The 22,010-nt window shown below is 36.9% G+C and overlaps 1 protein-coding gene across 2 annotated transcripts in view; it reads right to left on the bottom strand.

The window, feature by feature from the left end:
• The window catches only part of ALPK3 (alpha kinase 3), a 217,871-nt gene extending 196,159 nt beyond the window's left edge, over positions 1 to 21,712 (bottom strand). For both annotated transcript variants that reach the window (XM_053717269.1, XM_053717270.1), the window contains exons 1-2: positions 21,555 to 21,712; positions 18,132 to 18,407 (exon numbers count right to left, since the gene is read on the bottom strand). In XM_053717269.1, the coding sequence (XP_053573244.1) occupies positions 18,132 to 18,295 (164 nt within the window). In that variant the 5' untranslated portion in view covers positions 18,296 to 18,407; positions 21,555 to 21,712. The remainder of the gene's footprint in view (positions 1 to 18,131; positions 18,408 to 21,554) is intronic.
• Positions 21,713 to 22,010: the final 298 nt, after the last annotated feature.

Raw genomic sequence — 22,010 nt, 5'->3', positions numbered from 1 at the left:
TATTAACTCCTAAACCGCCAACCCCCACAACGCAAATAACTAATTTAATGACTAAGCCCCCTAACCTAACACCCCCTAAATTAACCTTTAATTACATAAAATAATAAAATACTAAATTACAATGAAAATAAAAAATAACAGTACTTTAAAAAAAAAACTAAAACTAATTAAATGTATCTAAAATTACACAAAATAAAAAAAGGCTAACATTACAGAAAATAATAAACCACATTATCCAAAATAAAAAAAATAAACCTAATCCTTATGAAAATAAAAAAGCCCCCCAAAATAAAAACATCCCCTAATCTAAGAATAAAATACCAATAGCCCTTAAAAGGGCTTTTTGTAGGGCATTGCCCTAAGTTAAACAGCTTTTTTGCATAAAAAAATAATAATAAGTCCCCCTCTAACAGTAAAACCCCCCACCCACCAAACCCCCCAAAATAAAAAAAACCTAACACTAAAAAAACCTAAACTACCCATTGCCCCTAAAGGGGCATTTGTATGGGCATTGCTCTTAAAAGGGCATTCAGCTCTTTTTCACTGCTCTTAAAAGGGCATTCAGCTCTTTTTCAATTGCCCAAAAAACCCTAATCTAAGAAAAAACAAACCCCCCCCAAAAAATAAAAAAAATAACACTAAGCCCCAAATAGGTACTCATGGTTCCTGAAGTCTGGTGGAGAAGGTCTTCTTCCAGGCGGGTCCATCATCTTCTATCTTCATACACAGCGAAGGCGGCACGGAGCGAAGGTGCGGAGCAGTCTTCCCAGATGTGGCTAGTTTTTTTTTTTATTTTGGGGGGTTTGGTGTGGGGGGGTTACTATTAGGGTGGACTTGGTATTTTTTAGAGGTAAAAGAGCTGATTAACTTAGGTCAATGCCCTACAAAAGGCCCTTTTAAGGACTATTGGTAGTTTAGTATTAGATTAGGGGGTGTTTTTATTTTGGGGGGTATTTTTTACTTTATAGGGGTATTAGATTAGGTTTAATTTTTTTATTTTGGATAGCTTTGTTTATTTTTTCTGTAATTTTACTTTTTTATTTTTTGTAACTTAAGCTTGGGGGCAGGCTTATCGCCTAGTATTGAATAAACATATTTTACATTAAGTCATGGGGGCCTATTTATTAATGTGCGAGCGGACATATCATTGCACCAGCAGTTCTGGTTAACTGCTGGTGCAATGCCGTCCCCATGCAGATTCGCGGCCAATCAGCCGCCAGCAGGGGGTGTCAATCAGCCTGATCGTATTCGATCGGGTTGATTTCTGTCCGCGGCCTCAGAGCAGGTGGACAAGTTATGGAGCAGTGGTCTTTAGAAACAAGGGGCATCAAGCTCCATTCGGAGCTTGATAAATCGGCCCCTAAGTACAGCCTTCGTCGTTTTTTTGATTATAGTACATTCCTCTACTGTCTCCTCTTTTTTTTTTCCCTCTCCAACATGTCTATTGTTTGTACATCGCATAATGTCAGGGGGCTTAATTCCCCTACTAAGCGTAGTTTATTATTTCGCTCATTGAAATACTTGAGGGCAAAAATTGTCTTTCTGCAGGAGACCCACTGGCGATCAGGTGATCCAGTACCCATTCGTTCCCCTCAATTCCCAGTGGTGGAGGAAGCTTCCTTTACTAAAAAACACAGAGGCACGGCCATTCTAGTTCATAAAGATATTTTATATGAGAGGATACACGTAGAAGCAGATCTCCAAGGGAGATTTATTGTAGGGGTATGTAAGTTAGATGGCAACATATATACATTGGCGTCCTATTATGGACCCAACTCATCTCAGATCAGACACCTTAAGAAGTTTTTGACGCGATTGGAGAGGGTAAAACAGGGTCTCTTGTTGCTTGCTGGCGACTTCAATATGGTCATAGACTCAAAGATGGATAAGAGGCTTCCTAATAATAGACAAATTGATAAAGTCACTCTTGATATGTCAAAACATTTTTTTGCTCTATTAACTCAGGCCAATCTATTCTTCGGTCCATGATTCCTACTCTAGGATCGATTTTTTTTTAGTAACCCTTGGCTTTTGGATAAAATTGAAAATTCAACAATTGGGGAGGTAACTTGGTCTGATCACAGTCCCGTATGTATACAGTTGACTGGTCTGTCAGCAATAACTCCTAGGCCCCCTTGGCGCTTGATCGATTCTCTGCTGTCAATTCCGGGGAAAATAGAAAGTTTTGAGTCAGAAATAAAACTGTTCCTTGAGTTGAATGATAGAGGAGATGTTGACAATTTTCTTCTATGGGGAGCACTCAAAGCGTATTTGAGTGGGGCCTTTTTATTAAACTTCAAGCACAAACCCGTAAAGAGACCTCGGTCTCTTTAGCCCAATTACATCTAGAACTGAGATCTTTGAAGGAGGCACATAAGCTGTCTTTACACCCATCCCTCTTGCCAAGAATTTCTCTGGTTCATCAGAAAATCAGAGAGTACAAGATAAACTTTGTGAGAACAAGAAATTGTTCTACTCTAAAGGCAACAAACCAGATTACTTGTTAGCTAGAAAGCTACGTGAAAGTACAGCCCAAACCAGGATTCCTTACTTGCTAACTGGGGGCCGTGGAGTGACTAACCCAAAGGATAAAGGTCTAGAATTTGCTCAGTATTATTCTCCACTATATAATTTACGGCTCTCGGGAGATCGAGCAGCCCCTAAGGTAGAAGACATCAAATCTTTTTTATCAACTCTACCCCTACAAAAACTCACCCCTGATCATATTACAACTTTGGAGACCCCAATGTCTGCAGAAGAAATTAAAAAAGCCATGTTGTCCCTAAAACCGCGTAAAACACCAGGACCGGATGGTTACTATATTTTTATATATTTTTATATATTTTTTTATATTACGATATTTTCTACAAAACTTTTAGCGGTTGCTTAACACCTATATTAGCACAAGTTTTTAATTCAGCTGAAAAGCTGGGGTTTTTCCCAGACGAATTTCTCCAGGCATCTATAATAACTTTGCCTAAACCCGGAAAACCTCCCGAGGTTTGCCCTAATTTTCGGCCAATCTCCCTTTTAAATTTGGACGCCAAACTTTACGCAAAAATCCTGGCCGAGCGGCTTAAAAAATTGATCCCACATTTAGTGGTTTTACTTTAGGACGGCAAAGTCCTGATAATACGAGGAGATTATTGAACGTGTTCTTCGAAGTTGGTCGGCTCGGTAAATCTTGCCTCGCGGTATCATTAGATGCTGAAAAGGCATTTGACCGGGTCGACTGGCTGTATATGAAAGAGGTCCTATTACATTTTGGGTTTACACCCTCTATTTGTACTAAAATCTTAGCTTTGTACTCCAACCCCTCTGCCAGAGTGAGAGGCCTTGGTTTTCTATCTCCCGAATTTAAATTCACAAATGGCACTCAGCAGGTGTGTCCCCTCTCCCCTTTACTCTTCGCCCTTATGATGGAGCCACTGGCGGAGGCCATCAGGGGGTCCTCAGAGATTTTGGGGATTCCAGTTTATGACACAATTCAGAAGGTAGTCTTGTTTGCAGACAATCTAACTGTTTTGGTTACCGATCCTTTGAAATCCTTGCCGAGGCTGTTCGCTCTATTAGAAACATTCTCCAATATAAGCATGTATAAATTAAATTATTCTAAGACCGAAGCATTTGCTTTAAATGTTTCAAGTTTAGATCTCCATATTTTGAAACGCCAATTCCCTTTTGTTTGGTCCACAAAGCAAATAAAACATCTAGGGGTCATTTTATCACATGATATTCCAACTATCATTGCATCTAATTTTCAACCCTTACTTCGCAAATTTAAAGACTATTTCACACGATGGGACTCACCGAATTAGTCTTGGTGGGGCAGAGTTGCTGCCATTAAAATGAACCTACTCCCAAAATTGACTTATTTGTTTCGGTGTCTCCCTCTTCCTATACCCAAAAGTATTATCTCACATTTTCAGAAGATTTGTAATGAATTTATCTGGAAGCATAAACGTCCTAGAGTGGTGATGAAAATTATGTCTTACCCAGTACTAGCTGGTGGAGCAGCTGCTCCCAATATAGCTGTATATCATGAAGCATCGCGTTTGGCCCACATTTCGGCATGGGGTAAGATCTCACATGATAGTAGATGGGCGGAAATCGAACAGGCGTCTCTTCCGCAGGGAGTTAGTCTTCGAGATTTGATATGGATCCCGAGACACATTAGAAAAACAGAAATATGTATGAGCTACATTATAGCTTCTAACCTGAAATTTTGGGATAAAATCCATCACAAAGATAGAATCGCTCCACACCCCTCCCCAATCCATCCTATTTCTGGCCTGCTTCACGCTTTAGTAGACTCGCATCCCTTAGACTGGGAACTCATGGGCATCAGGACCATAAAAGATCTTTTCACAGATGCGGGTCTGCTGACCGTTACTCAATTCCAAACTCAGTTTTCCTCCTCACCTCTAATGGATTTTGAATTCTTCAGAATGAGGAATTTCCTAAAATCCTGGTGGTTTGCTTCTGATCCTTTGAGACCCCAAACCAAGTGGGAAAAACGTTGGGAATCTGGGGCACTCACGTCAAAGGTGTTCTCTCATGCATATGCTGCCATTATTCAAGCACCCTTATATAATAAATCTTTTTATATTAAGCACTGGGAAAGGGCTTTGCACTTCAGGGTTCCGGAGGAATCCTGGAGGTCTGCGACTCTACTGACCAAAAGTGCAGTTCATGGTACCACATACTTTGAGCTTTACTTCAAGATTTTGACACAGTGGCCCTACACCCCCCTACGTCTATTTCAGATATCTAAATCAAATTATCCCTTATGTTGGAGAGGTTGTGGCAAAGTGGGATCTCCCCTACATATGTGGTGGGAGTGTCCTAAGATTCAAAGAATTTGGGCTAGGGCGTTTTACTACGGTGCTAAACTGGGGATTACAGAAATGAACCGTCCTGTTGCAGCATTGTTTCACTTAATTTCTAGCAAGATGCCCAGACATTTAAAATATTTATGTGTGTACATTCTAATGGCTGTTAAATTAAACATAGCTAGGGATTGGCTCCAGTCTAAGGGCCCAAGGTGGAGTCAGGTCAGGTCTACTATGGAGCATATTGAAACAATGCAAAGTGCAGTGTTTGCAGCCAATAACAATATCACAATGCATTGTTTGTGTTGGGAGGCATGGAGACAGTGTCTGGAAGGAGGGGCTGGAAGTGACTAGTGGGTCTCCTGCAGACTTGTGGACCTGGAATTGACCCTGATTGGGGTTTCCCCCTTTTTTTTTTCTTTCTCCCCCCTTTTGATTACAAGTACTTCTTACATTTAATGACAAGGCTATCCCCAATACTCTAAATACTTTAAGATACTTTGTAAGTTTAGGTGCATTTATCTAGCATTGGATTGACAGCAGCACTCATCTCCCTTTTCGAGATTTCCTTAAAATATTTTTTTATTTTTTTTTAGGTTATTCTTTATTATAAAGTCATCAGAGATATTATGTTGTTGACATTACTATTCATAAGGTTACAAAAATTTCACAAATGATATGATATGTTATGTTTACTTATTATCTTTAAAAGAGTTTTCTAATTTCAATATTATTGTATAATTAGATGTGTATGCTAGTAAATTGTTTCAATGGTAATTAGTTACTGGAAAAGCAATGTAAAACAAAAAAATGTGAGGTTTTCTCTTAATTTGGGAATCTGGCCATGATATATAACCGACTAGTTTATACTGGAATTCAGTACAATTTATGTTAAAGTTTTATTTCTTGTTTATTGCTATCTTTGTTATCTTTATATGTCGGAACATTGTATGCCTCAATAAAAATTATAAAAAAAAAATAAAAATAAAAAATTGTTGACTTCCATAAAGCTGGAAAGGGTTATAAAAGTATCTCCAAAAGCCTTGCTGTTCATCAGTCCATGGTAAGACAAATTTTCTATAAATGGAGAAAGTTCAGCACTGCTGCTACTCTCCCTAGAAGTGGCCGTCTTGTAAAGATGACTGCAAGAGCACAGCGCAGACTGCTCAATGAGGTGAAGAAGAATCCTAGAGTGTCAGCTAAAGACTTACAAAAGTCACTGGCAAATGCTAACATCCCTGTTAGCGAATCTACAATACGTAAAACACTAAACAAGAATGGATTTCATGGGAGGATACCACAGAGGAAGCCACTGCTGTCCAAACAAAACATTGCTGCACGTTTACAGTTTGCACAAGAGCACCTGGATGTTCCACAGCAGTAGTGGCAAAATATTCTGTGGACAGATAAAACAAAAGTTGAGTTGTTTGGAAGAAACACACAACACTATGTGTGGCGAAAAAGAGGCACAGCACACCAACATCAAAACCTCATCCCAACTGTGAAGTATGGTGGTGGGGGCATCATGGTTTGGGGCTGCTTTGCTGCATCAGGGCCTGGACGGATTGCTATCAGTGAAGGAAAAAATGAATTCCCAAGTTTATCAAGACATTTTGCAGGAGAACTTAAGGCCATCTGTCTACCAGCTGAAGCTCAACAGAAGATGGGTGTTGCAACAGGACAATGACCCAAAGCATAGAAGTAAATCAACAACAGAATGGCTTAAACAGAAGAAAATATGCCTTCTGAAGTGGCCCAGTCAGAGTCCTGACCTCAACCCAATTGAGATGCTGTGGCATGACCTCAAGAAAGCAATTCACACCAGACATCCCAAGAATATTGCTGAACTGAAACAGTTCTGTAAAGAGGAATGGTCAAGAATTACTCCTGAATGTTGCGCACGTCTGATCTGCAATTATCTGAAACGTTTGGTTGAAGTTATTGCTGCCAAAGGAGGTTCAACCAGTTATTAAATCCAAGGGTTCACATACTTTTTCCACCTGCACTGTGAATGTTTACATGGTGTGTTCAATAAAAACATGGCAACATTTCATTCTTTGTGTGTTATTAGTTTAAGCAGACAGTAATTGTCTATTGTTGTGACTTAGATGATGATCAGATCACATTTTATGACCAATTTGTGCAGAAATCCATATCATTCCAAAGGGTTCACATACTTTTTCTTGCAACTGTATTTGTTTTATTTTTATGTGCAAGGGGTTTACCCCATATTGACAAGCAGCAGCACATATACCAGTGGTGGATCTGGGGGGGGGGGGCAACAGAGTAACTGCCCCTCTCCCAGAGAGCCAGGCCTGTAACTGATGTTATTATGATATGGTTCACAAGGAACACTGTAAAATGGGTCCAGTGCTGCAGTGCCAGTAGTACCAGCTGCACTGTCCTGATCGTAGAAAGCACAGGCTGTTTACTGATGTTGCTAGGCTACCAGCACTGACACCTACATTTTGGAATCCCAGACCTCTGCACACAGGGACATGCTATTGCAGATCAATAGGGTTCACTGCACCCAGGTACAGTGTGGACTGGTGGCAGCCAGGGCCGGTGTTCTGTTGAGATTTGCTTCTCCGCCAAAATTTGCTACCAAGATTTGCACATGCGCACAATTATGTAATTGCATTCCACTTATGTTTCAAAAGAATTGGTGGAATGTGATTACGTAAATACAAGCACGTGCATGTTGTGCGGTATCAAATTTTGACGGAGATAAAAATTAGTCCTTGCATTCCTTATGAAAGCAGTCACGTACATACGCAAGTACATACGCAGTAACATTATGTGGTAGCAAATTTCGACGGAGAACTTATTTTAAAACATCAAAGTTAATAAATGTTTTAATACAGTGCCCTGCTACTGTGTATTAACAGATAAGACATTTTAATATATATAAAGAAACATTTTTTAAAAAAAGTATTAACTTTAATGTAAAATAAGTTCTCCATCAAAATTTGCCACCACATAATGTTACAGACTAATTTTATCTCCATCGAAATTTGATACCAAACAATGTGTGCATGCTTATATTTACATAATTGCATTCCACACTTTTATATGTGGAGTGCGATTACGTAATAGTGCTCATGCGCAAATTGTGGTAGAAAATTTTGACAGAAAAGCAAATATCGTCAGAACACCGGTGCTTGTGTCCACTCATTTAAATATAACAATGATATTATAAGGTAAACAACAGCTTGTAATTCCAAATAGATAAGTGGGACTGAAGGGTCTCCTAAAATAACTTAAGTCCTTTGTTATCAGCAGCCAAATGGTAAACAGAATTTTACTCATAATTATCTTCTTACTCATAATTATCTATGGCAAATAATATGAATTCATGCTATGAATAAATTTGGTTGTTAAAGACTTAAAAGTATTACTATTTTATTGTACAGTGTGTGACAGACGGCAACCAGCACACGAGTCTACACACACTGGACTATTAACCGACCCTCTACTTGGCCACATCTCCAATAATGTATATGAACATATCAGTACTGGTTAGTATATGGCTGAAGGTGTAGTATCACTATTAATAGGCTTACCATAATTTTTAGAGGTGAAACTGGGACCCCCTGGCTCGGTGCCAGTGGGGGTGTGGTCAGGAGCTTGGTCAAAGGGGCGTGTCGATTACCGATCCTTTTAAAGTAGTACCTTTTATGTGCGTAATGCTTTGTGGATACTCTACACTTCCTCGGTCAAACAACAAGTGAATCACACAGTTTAAATAGACCATAACTCCACCCCCTAGTGAAAAAGGCACCATTACGTTGTCATGGCCATACACAACATGAGCAAATAAATCATTCATCTAAATCTCAGATTCTAAATAATGCCAAACAGCAAGCATAATTACCATTTCATAAAATAGTGAAAAGCATATACATCACACAATTTAATATCTGCAGTGTAATATGTGTTTTATGTGTCTAATTAAGGAACAGAACCGGATACTGATAAGGCATAAATACAACATTGAATGAAAGTAAAAAAGAAACACGTACCTGCTAAAGCTGTTTAAGAGGCTACGCTATACCATAATGCAGGAAGATTATAGCCAAAATGCGATCCTGCATGAAGTAAAGCAAGATCCACGTCAAAAATCCTGCCTGTCTGCACTTTCTGGTCATACCCACATGATTACCCTAAACGTGTATCACCAGTGATGTCACCAGGAGTCGGGGGGGAGGTGTTAAATTACTAGAAAAATAAACAAAGTAGTACTACAAAATTAAAAAACGCTATGCTGCTCTCTCAGCCTGTACTACTAAATGTGAACTTTGAAGGGTGCAAAACAGGGCTGTATGTAACAAAGTATCAGCATCCAACTATGCTGGAGAGCCACAGCCACAGACTCACAGTCAGGTCATTTTGAATAATGTGTCCGGGTTTCAGGCGGTCTGAAACCCGGACACATGATTGAAACCCGGAGGTGGCAACCCTACTGGGACAGAATGAACAACTGGGTGGGACACTGGGACAGCACCTCAAAACAGGGACAATCAAAGTCAAACTGGGACTTCTGATAAGCCTAGCTATGAAAATTGTGCAACAATCCTAATAACATTCTACAAAGGCTCATTAGCCTGAGAAGCCTTTTCCTTGGCCTTGCTTTTATGTGGCACAGCAAAACAGCACATTACATTGGACCCTTTGGGTTGCTATAAGAACTACATGATTTCATTATATATATATAGACATGAAAATGACTATGTGTGCAGGTCTAAGTAAACGGCTATTTAAAACATGAGGGTTACCTTCCCCATACATTTTAAAAACATTTTCAGAAGTTTCTGAGTGCCTCTATGGACTATGTACATGAAGTAGAGCACATATTCATTCTATCATTCCTGTGTGTGTATGTCATGATGTAAACTTCCATATCTATATACATATATAGATATATGCCAGTCAGGAATGCATCAGCTGAAGTGGTATCATGGAAATTTGAACTGTTTTGTTCATGGTTTTAACGATAAATAAAACCAAAACAAAAGTCTTGTATCTATAATGAGCAGTTTAATTTTATGTATTTATTTATATTTTTCTATTTATATATTTATTTATTTTAGCTTTTGTGGCCTTTTAATGTTGCTATACGCTTCTGAATACCACATTATACAAATAAAATAAAACTATAATAAAGCAACGTCCTCAGAACAAGAGAAAACCTGTGAATATGAGCAAAGGGAAATCTATAGCAACTGAAACTGTATGCAAATATTTCCTATTTTAAGGTCATTGTAGACTACAAATACTTTGAAATCATATGTACAGCAACATGAGATCCTAGGCATGAAACATCACATGATCTTCTACAGCAGATAGGAATATTCATCCATTTGGTACCTGCACAGTTATATTTGCCTACATCACCAGGTCAGCAGGTGGATCAGGGGGTCACACCACAAAACAGCTGCATCCCCCATTGCCCCCCTTAATCTGTTGACTCACACACTCAGTGTAAACACTTTTGCTTAGAGAGCAATACTGGATTGGTTGGGCGCATGCACCACCCAGTTTGGTTTTTAGTCTGTAAAGTTACATATGTATAAGGTTTATGACTACTAGGGGTTTGCTTGAACATCACAATCAGATGTACAAAATAGCAAGATAACACTATTATAATATAGAGTTTTTAATAGAAAGAAATAACTGTAGTTGACATTTTGAGGAATGACTGGCCATTCACTGTTGACAGAGACAGGGCTGTATTATTGTTGACACCGTGTTGCTACTAGCAATGGGAAGCTATAGGACCAGAGCTTCTAACAACTTAAAATAGCCATATCAGTTACATCCTGTCTGATGTCAATATCACATGAAAGGAAACAATAGGTATGAAACCAGAGGGGTTGTGAGTTTGCATTAGGTCTATTTTCCTAGTTGAAACATAATATCATAGTTTATAGCCCTTTAAAGGGATAGTAAAGAGAGCTTATTTAGTAAAAACAAATACTGACAAACGCAATAAAGCGAATATCGCAATAAAATAAGTCACATAATTCTTTTTATTTCCCAGTGCATATAAAAGTTATGTTTACATTGTACTGCAGCCAGATTATGAGTGGCGTGCTAGCAGTTATGCTCGAGCAATATCAGGTTTATCTCGTTTGCGCACGTCTGATGTTGCGCTCATATAACAAGTTGACAATAAACGTGATCGCTTGAGCGCAATTGAAGTTAGTGCGCATTGGGATAGTGTGACCTTAGAGCTCTGGTTAACTATTTTGCAAAACAAAAAAAGTGTCTGAAAAGACATCAGAAATACATTACAAAGTACAGTTACCCTCATAATAACACGTCTAATAAAAAATATTTTAAAAATTATTGCACAAAAAAGTTATAAGAGCTCAAAGATATGAGGTCTCAGGTGTTAGAAAAAAAAGGCAGGCAAAGGGCTTTAACATTGAAATACATACATATAAATGTCTAAATATGTTTATGTATGTGTACATTATATTTATGTATTTATATGTGTATATGTATATACAGACATATATACACATGTATACATATTAAAAATAATATTTATGCAATATTCATATTTAATAAAGTGTTATGCTGTGTATTTACTGTAAATATTTCACATTCCAATGTTCTGCACATATCAGAATATGTATATTTTGTAAATATATATTCATATATATATATATATATTATACATATTATCATCTCTCTCTCTGTGATCGAGTTTGTGCATGAGTAGGGTTTTTTTCTCCACTTTTTTGCTCCATTGACTTCTATGGGGGAATACGTTAACTCATTCGCGATATTCTAACTTCGGCTTTTTGCGTGCATAGGGTTAGCGCTTGAGCAAAAAGTTTTACTTTTAACTTGTAATACGAGCGATACCCAGCGCGACAAAAAATTACTTCTATCTGAGTTAGCGTGCAAGCGGGAGTAATAAATACCACTCCACTCGTAATCTGGCCCTAAGTGTGCAAACCATTTTGTCTAAAAAACAATGTACATATCTTAATTGAAAAATACTTTATTGCTAAAATAAATGCTAACCATCATCTGAGCCTTCAGTGAGTCATAATGTTTTTACTGGTTGTGTTTACGTATATATATATATATATATATATATATATATATATATATATATATATATATATATATATATATATATATATATCAGATACGAAATTAGACCGGCAGTAAATTAATACAAAGCTTTATTTACCAATGTTTAAAAGTCAGCTGAGTGAGTCTGACATGTTTTGGCACAAACGCCTTAATCATAGACATGACCTCAGTTAAAAACACAGTTCAATTTAAACGAAAGCCTTTGCTTACATTGGTTGTTAATTTTAGTCACATGATAAACTACCTAAATCTTTCTTAAGGAGATACATACAACAAAATAAGAACCGTATAAATGACATAAAGTATCAGAAAATGTGCAAACTATATTACATTATATTAAGCTCACCAAAATGGCTACAACAAATACATTATTGTTAAGACTGTATCAAAAATGTTACAAAAAATGGAACTGCAGAGATAAATGTAACAACTAGCTGTAGTTATAGAATACAGAAAATCCACATCATATATCATAACAATGCCTTAACAATCTTAAACTATTTATTTCAATTACTACCTTGCTTCGTTTCTTGCATTCCAGCATTAACTTGGCCTTCACTTACCTGCCACTTATAAACTTTAACATTGTGTATTATGAGCTTGGTTGAGGTGCCACTGTACTTTGATTGTATTCTTTATATATATATACTGTACATATATACATATACATCCATATGTTTATGAATGCAACTGTAGAGGAATCTACTATTTCTAAGAGATTATTTACTGTCATTAAAAACATTATATATTCATGCAGAATATGGCACATTTAAAACAAGAGTCTACTAGAATTTGAAATGCATAACATTAGAATAGACAGCAATTTTACCATACACATAAACATGGAAAAATGCTTCTAATAAAAGTTGCTTTTCGTTTTAATTTGTACATTTTATTCAAACACATGGACTTCTGCTCTAAGTGCGGGCAATGGCCCATATTTATCAAGGTCTGTCGGACCTGATCCGACAGTGCGGATCAGGTCCAACAGACCTCGCTGAATACGGTGAGCAATACGCTCGCCGTATTCAGCATTGCACCAGCAGCTCATTGACTCGTGGCCAATAGGCCGCCAGCAGGGGGGTGTCAATCAACCTGATCGTACTCGATCTGGTTGATTTCCGGCGATGTCTGTCCGCCTGCTCAGAGCAGGCGGACAGGTTATGGAGCAGCGGTCTTTGTGACCGCTGCTTCATAACTGTTTCTGGCCTGCAGGCTCGCCAGAAACATGGGGCATCAAGCTCCATTCGTAGCTTGATAAATATGCCCCAATGTCTCAATAAACCTGTTTTCAGCTAGTGCCTTAGTCTAGTATTATATATATAATATTTTTTGTAAGTTTAATGAATGCTACACAGTGGGTACAGTAACTTTTTTTTTTCCTGGTTCAGTGAACAAATCTGAGAAGCAAATAAATATATATATATATATTTATATATAAACAAACTTTAAATGAGGAATTCTTTAGCAAGATAAGCATTGTAAACCTACATATACACAAAAAACCTGAGGCCAATCCACACATGGAACCAGAGGCAAAACCACACACAGAACCAGAGGCAGATCTATTGGTTCACTGGGAAAGTATAAAAATGATATTGTATCTCTGTAATTGAGATCTGCAATATTAGGAGCAAAGGCTGAAAATGACTAAGGGCTAGATAACAAGTGGAGCGCAAGCAATTTTGCAAGGGTTTTCGCGCTTCCTTTTTAATTGCACTGTTTTCTGAAAATTAAAAGTGTCACAAAGCACATCAAAAATACATTACAAAGTACACTTACACTCAGAATAACACTGTCTTATAAAAATTATTCAAAAAAATATTGCACAAAGTTAAAAGGGCTCAAAGATATGAGATCTCGCCAAAGGACTTCCACATAGAGATACATAAATATACACTGATACGTGCATTGTAGCCCTTTGCAGTTAGGTAGATGAAAACATGTTTAATCATATTTATGCCATATTTATATTTTTATGATCAGGTATGCGCATTTTACTTGTAATACCAGCACAACCCAACTAGCACAAAAATGAAAATCCTAGCAGAGTTTTAACTATAGCAAAAACGCAAAAGCCCTAAATGTGTCACCCAATGAGTGGAGTTCATGTGAAGCGGTAGTATCAGGGGACTTGTCACCACTGCATCCATTCAGAGTCAGACGTAATACACATTTTATTTTATATTTTTCAGCAGAATATTTCACCTTTCAGCAGGATATTGTTTAAAAGTGTTTAATACACATGATAACTGATAATTGATATACAATAAAAAAGATGTTACTAATATCTGGTTTCCCATCTTGTTTGTGTGCTATTTTGCTCATTGCTGTTTGGCTCCTGATCAGAGGATTTCATAGATCTAGTGCACTGTTAATATTTTTTTCCCAGTAGACATTTATTAATTTATGTATGTCTGACATTGAACCAAAAGGAGTTTATATTTAATCGCACCAGTTCTGCTGCCTCATGTCCATCAATAAGTGTTATGACTCCAGGGATGATACCAAAGGTGACTTGGGGACAAGTAAACATGTCACTAAACGTCACCCAATGTAATAGTTAGCTAGGCTATCCAGACAAATCTGTTTACCAAACAGTGCTATCAGTATAATGTCTGTCTACTGCTGTGGGTTGTTGCAATCTTAAAGAATTTAATATAGTTTCAGATATTACAACCAACACAGGATGTATGCAAAATAAATAGAATAATTCATAAAATAAATTGCAAACATTCAAAATGCTCTTTAGTGAATTTGCTTATAGTATTTATTCTGATATGTCTGTAAATACACATAGACAGCAAATACTCTCTTAACTCTCTATTAATGGTTTATTCTCTCTTGACTCTTTTGACCCTTCACTATGACACTTTCATAGCTATTCAAGGAACCGACCTGTAAGTGTTCTTAAAGTATGAGAACCTCCTTGCCTGTCTAACTACCTTAGCACACCCAGCATGTGTACTTGTGTGTAAATTCATACTCACTTGAGTTCCGTTTTGCTAAACAAGGAGGGCAGAGTGTGAGACAAACATATTTCCAGCCCTGACCAATCTGATCTGTAATGCATCACTGTTACATTTGTGCAGCTGGGTATACACCATAAAAAGCAATGTCATGACTGCCATTTCAATGACATTAAATGGAAATGAAACATCTCTAGGTTTTGTGTAAAAAAAGTGCTTTGTCTCACACTCCCTTGAGAAAAAGAAAAAAGTTGTAACCTTGAAAATGCTTCTAATTGCTTAAACCAGCTATTTGATTTGCAGCATTTGTAGTTGAGAGAAAGCATTTTGGCTTCTTTAGGGAGCGTATGGAACGCACAATTTTACACAAAAGAGGTGTTTAATGTCCTTTTAATATATTTTTGGGTTAGAACATCATGTTAAAGGACATAAAGTGGTGGATAGGTACAGTATTTACATTGAATTTACAAGAATATTTTTAAATTTATATAGTGTTGGGCCAGCTTACCTTTAATTTAAAAAAATAAAAATAATCAGAGACTGTATCATCTTATTAAAGGGACACAAACCCTGATTTTTGTTCCTGTCATAACTCAGATAGAATATACTTTTTTAAACAACTTTACATAATCTGTTTCATTATCTTGATATCTTTTGTTAAAGAAGCAGCAATGTATTACTGAAAGCTAGCTAAGCTCATCTGGCAAGCCAACAATATGAATATGTGTGCACGTTGCTACCAGTAGTGAATTGCTGCTACTTAGCCTACCTAGGTATTTTTTCAACAAAAGATATCAAGAGAACAGAACAAATTAGATAATAGAAGTAAACTCTAAATTTGTTTAAACGTACATGCTCTTTCTGAGTCATGAAAGAGAAATTTGGGATTTTAAGTCCCTTTAACAGGTAAATTATAACTTTTTAATGAATAGTTTTTAGAAATACAAGCTTACTGGAAAAATCAGTGTCATACATTTCAATTTCACTTTTATGGCAATGGAATGTGAAAAGCTGATTTAGTGTTTCCCTAGGCAACAAGTAACCTTGGTAACTTTAATTCAGTGGAATACATAACCTTTACAAAGAGTGAGGACCAGACAAGCAGCAGTTCTGTGGGTGCTATACACAACCATACAGTAGACCCCCCAATTCGCAAAAGTGCGGGAGCCTTGCATTTTCAAAGCAATAAACAAGGTAAAACAGAGAGACATTATATTTAAAGGGATATGTTTTGTAACATAAAATGCATAGTCATGTGCACTGTTACTTTATTTATTTTATTTATTTATGTTTAGCCATTTTCCAGCAATTTAACCCTTATTAAAGGAAATAGACACTGCAGACTTCACAAGCCTAACAATGACACATAAGGGCATCAGCAGAGGTAATACAATATTGCACAACAATGCAAGTTTTCATAACATAATAACCATGGCTAGCAAACACTAGTGTTAAATTACAAGAAAAGGGGGCAAAGTAAATCATGAAAAATTATTGCAAAGTTTTTTGTTTTTTCCCCCCCTATTCATAACATAACATATTACAATCTCAAAGTATTTTATGCCCCCTCAATATTATATTTTTGTTGCATTTTAAAATGTATTAAATTTTTTTATATATAAATATAAATTTCTTGACTGGAAAATAGCACTACCCTGTTTCTTTATGCATCTGAATCCATGTCCCTGTTCACATTAGATTTGTGGGAGTTGTAATTATCAACCTTTGAGCAATTTGTCCCTACTAATGAGTTTTGCAGAAACATTTCCTTCCTATTAGTAACAAAATCAATCTAAATAGCTATAACATAACCCTTTTCTTGCAAAGAAAAATATTTTAACATTTAAATAGTGCTTGCTCATATGCATGATAGAAATGTTTTAAGCTGAATGCCCCTTTAACTCCTGGGCAGTTAATGAGGATAATGACAGCAAGAAGGGAAATACACAAGCACAAGCAGTTCTAGGGAACTGCTTGTGGAAAGCCGCCCCCTGCAGATTCGCAGCCAATCGGCCGCTAGCAGGGGGTGTCAATCAACCCGATCGTATAGGATCGGGCGGATTGATGTCCGCAGCCTCAGAGGCAGCGGACCAGTTAAGGAGCAGCGGTTATAAGACTGCTTTTTAATAACTGCTGTTTCCAGCGAGCCAGAAGGCCCTTGATAAATCGTCCCCTAAGTGTTCAATCACCATGATATCAAATTCAGTTTTAAGATAAAAGAAAGGGCCTTGAGAGAGAAAATCCCTTCTTAGAGGAAGACTTTAAGGCAGGCACCAGATTTGCAAATCAAATACTGAGAAGCCACAACAGAGAGTTCAGAATCACTGAGTCTTGTTCCTGCTTGATTTTGGCTGTCATTGGCCGCTAGCAGGGGGTGTCAATCAGCCTGATCGTATAGGATTGGGCGGATTAATGTCCGGGCCTCAGACCAGTTAAGGAGCAGCAGTCTCATAACCGCTGCTTCATTACTGCTGTTTCCGGGGTGCCTGAAGGTTCGCGCAGAAACAGGGGCATCAGGGGCTGTTTGGCCCTTGATAAATTGGCCCCTTTGTCTTGTTAACTCTGGGCTGTGAAGCAACATATTTCACAGCAATCTGTTTTAAAGGGGTAATGACTTAACTTTATAGGACTATTATAGTAAAAATGACAGGCACTCATTCATTAGAGCAAGCCGTTTAATCACTATCAAATCTATGTGTTTAACCCCTGCAAAGGGTTTAAACCATAGGTTTTCAAAACAGTCCTCAGGCCTCCCTAGCAGGCCAGGTTTTCAGGATTGCCTTGGGTGAGAGCAGGTTAATAACCATGGTTACTAATCAGCTGATTATTTCACTTGAGCTCCAGTTTAGATATCCTGAAAATCTGGCCTGTAAGGGAGGCCTGAGGACAGGTTTAAAAACCCCTGGTTAAAACATATAGGTAAAGTACCCCTTAAGACTTGCAGATAACTGCTGGTCCCGACTCCCGAGCAGAAACTGCCACTGAGCCAATCAGCAGCCCTAGACACACAACCCAGCTGTACAACTAGTTCTGCTTATTGTGTTATTTACCTTGGTAAAGTATTTACAAACTCCTACTGCACAAACACTTTTTACTTACAGATTTATTTAAGAAATCAGGTTAACTATGACCCTGGACTAGCACCATAAGCATTTGACCTGATATAATGTTTAATAATGAAACTAGAGAGAATATGTCAGAGACACAATATCATGATTACCTGTTCTCAGGTCTCACATTCAGCAGGTAGTTTCTACTATCTGCTCGAGGATTATATGAAGAATTGTTTTCGTCACTCTCACTGGCGCTACCATTGCTACTTCCTAGTGAGTCATATCTTCCATTGCCAGGGGACGTGCGGTTCATGGGTCTCCGTGTGCCCATCCTTTTATCGCCTCGACTCTTTTGCTTACGCCACCAAAAAATGAGATGTTTATGGCTTCCAACCAGAGAAAAATCAGACTATGGCAGCTCTATGTCTGGAATCTGTAGTGCGCTGCGGAGAGACAGACATGTACTGATTAAAGGTTTATGCTATCATTCTCTCATTAGACCAAAGTCTTATAATGAGTGTTAGCTTGTTCTCTAAAGTGCAAACAAATGTGTTCCTTTTCAGGATCAATATTATGTACTTTTATAATTACAAACTAACAAATATCAAAAACCTGAAATTTGAATATATTATCTGATTGACATTTATTTCTAATAATTACTGTTTCTGAAAAACAAATGTTATTTTGCGATTTTAAATGCTACATTCAAATGAACAAAAAGCATTCAAAATAACTTAGGCAGAACATTCAAATGTGTATCTTCCTAGACTTATAATGAACTGAGTATGTGAGAATAAACATTTTAATTATATTCTTTACTACTCTGAATATTGTTTATCTTAAATCAAACATTAGAACATTCAACAAATATGTAAAAGCCAATTAGAGCAAAGAAATACAACCATTATTTATAGTTTTAGAGAATATGTTAGAACATTTGCCCCTCTGTTTTATACTGCCTCATATACACTGTAGCATGTGTCTGTAAACAGCATTAGTCCTGCTAGCAGAGAATGTATATTGCATTACTTTCTCAGCTGGTTTGTAATCTCACAATCTGAGCTCTATGGCAGGAACCAGATCCCATTCCTGACTCAGACTGAAGGGTCCTAAGAGAGGCAAGACAGCTGACCAAGTGAGAAGGAAGATTTGGCTCAGTCCCTCCAGGAAACTAATCACAGTGGCACGTTTAATGGTATTACTTATTGAGTTAGGGAAAAGATCTTATATTTTAGAGGGTTTATACTAATTTCATGCTGTCAACCCTGTGTAACCCTATTAGCATGAATAAGTTGATCAGTTATTAGATGTCTATAAGCAGTCACTAATGCAAAATAGTAAAGGTTTTTAAGATGGGAAATTATAATGCATTTGTGTGTGTGTGTGTATGTATATATATATATATGTACAGCTAGGCCTAGCACTCACGGTAATCCTTAACTGACCAGGGTGCGCTACAAAATACCACATACATCCCAAGAAAGGAAGGCACTCTCCGGATTTGAATACTGGTAAACTTTAATCCAGTATTCAAATCCGGAGAGTGCCTTCCTTTCTTGGGATGTATATATATATATATATAATTTGAAACAAAATGTTATTCATTGAACAGTTAATATCTTAACCAGAATGATGTGGCGAACATCTAAACAGAAAGTGACCCATTAGCAAAAAAATTAAATCAGGTAAGTGTTTTTTTATTTAGATGTTCGCCACATCATTCTGGTTAAGATATTAACTGTTCACTGAATAACATTTTGTTTCAAATATTTGAGATACAGGGTGCAACATATTGTAGGCATGTGCGCCCATATTACCTAAGGTTCTCACCCGGAATTTGCATCATTTTAGTGTGCTTCCGGTGCGCTTGAAACCGGAAGTGGTGCAATTTCCGGTGGACGTCCTGTACGGATGCATGTGGTAACACATCGAGAATATATGATATGAAGATTGAATGGTCCTGATAAGATTAGACACATACATAGATAATTAATTCCTAGGATATTTGGAGTTTACTGCTGCTATGATTTGGGTGGGCGATTAAGCCCCAAAATTTACTTTACACGTTACCCGGAAGTCTTTGTAGTACACTACCGGGATTATTGGAGTGAGCGACATTGATAAGCCCTATGGGCCATACTGTTGTAATTGACACTATCCGGAATTAGTTGTTGTAAACTTCCAGGGTCACAATGTTAAGTATATATTGGAAATGATGTATGTTTGGCGCTTTTTTTCACAGGAAGGGGGAGGTATCACTTTATGTTTGTATAGTATTTAAGCACTGCATGTTGGTGTTACTATTGTTCTGAAGATAGATAGGGAGATAATTCCCCGAAACGTCAATAAATTTGACTGCTGTATTTGATGAAAACTCTGGTTTACTTCTGTTTTTTTGAAATTATATTATGCAACACAGATTAACCAGTTAGTTAACCCAAGGAGGACGGATTCATACATATATACACAGTGTATATATACAGTATATATATATATATATATATATATATATATCAATTAGTCCATCATTGTTCCCTATATACTGGTGTTCATTTTAATAGAGGTACATGCCCCCACAGTAAAAAAAAAAAAAGATAACTGTAATTTACACTTTTCCACAACACATATAGAAATCACATAGGAAGCATTAATCATTACAGCAATGTATGTAACAAAATCTGCCTCCTTAGATTCTAAAATCAATATATTACTTTATGGGCAAGGCATTTATATCAGAGGAGTAAGTTTACAATAAAAAAAATATCCTGCACATTTTCTAAAATACCAAAAAGGATTTAAATAACATTTTATTTCAATGGTCTTGTCAGAAAATGTTAAAAAGTGTCAACAGCTGTTTAGGAAAGCAGGAACAGTAGCTTTATTTTTATTTTTTAAGATGACACACCCAGATTAAAAATATAAATAAATAAAATAATCCTAGAGATACTACACAGAATTTCTTTATAGAACAATGTTTTTTAAATAAAGTTTTTGCAGATTGCACAACAGTTGTGCTTAAGTTTTTATGTATTTTTGTTTTATTTTACTGTTTTTAAAAAACACTGCAGTATGTAGTAGATTTAACAAAGGCAAAAAGCTCCTCAAACACAACGTTTTGGAATTTTTTTTATAGTCTAAAAAAATGTATAATATCTTCCATATTACAGTTCTTGGAATGGCATAGACATTCCTATCACCTCCTACAGCTCCTGCAGTAATAATATATACATAGATTCCTTAAAGTGAAACACACAGGAGTCATTTGAGCAGCTATACATATAGATAATAAATCTAATTCAGCATCCATTTAATTTGTAATATGATTGAAACTACATTTTTTTTTAAAGTATTTCTTGTGATCAGATGGGTTATAAATTGGATTGTACTTGATTTAAATATATAAATCTTTCTTTCAGACTTGTACTTTTATTCCAGATATACAGAAAAGGTATAAGAAGTACCAAGAAAAAAATGTATTCAGGCTTACAAGTAAAAATATAAATAAATTCACTAGAATCAAAGGAAAACTGAAGAGGAGGATAAAGTTATGTGCTTAAATATACAGGTAAATAGGCAATCCTTAAACTTACTGTGAGTAGAGTGTCAGCTTTTCAGACAAGGGGAGAAGAGGGATTCCAGAAGAGCAAGATAAATCCTGTGTTTGTGGGTCTCTGCCCCGGACTGATTCTTTCCTGCCCCCGGCCAAGTCTTCAGGAGCAGCTGTCACTCACATCACACACTGGCTGTCCGCTATTTATAGACACCTCCATGTGGATGGTCACATTTTCCAAAAGGACTACTGGGAATGGGGGAGAGAGTCAGGCACACAACATGTTTTGGTGCATTCTTTTGTTTACTGGATTGTACAGAACTTTATGCTGCCATTAAGGATTTTAAATAGCTATGTATTTTACTTTCTACAGATATAACTTTTTTCCTGCCTGGCTCTCTAACAGCACTATTGCTTTTGTATTAGCACAGACACAATATTACTTGCATACAATAACAGTACACCTGCTAGTAATAAGGCAGCATACATTGCATGT

This window comes from Bombina bombina, chromosome 6 (assembly GCF_027579735.1).
Source record: "Bombina bombina isolate aBomBom1 chromosome 6, aBomBom1.pri, whole genome shotgun sequence".
In the NCBI taxonomy this organism is placed as follows: domain Eukaryota; kingdom Metazoa; phylum Chordata; class Amphibia; order Anura; family Bombinatoridae; genus Bombina; species Bombina bombina.
This window is presented reverse-complemented; position numbering and strand designations above follow the sequence as displayed.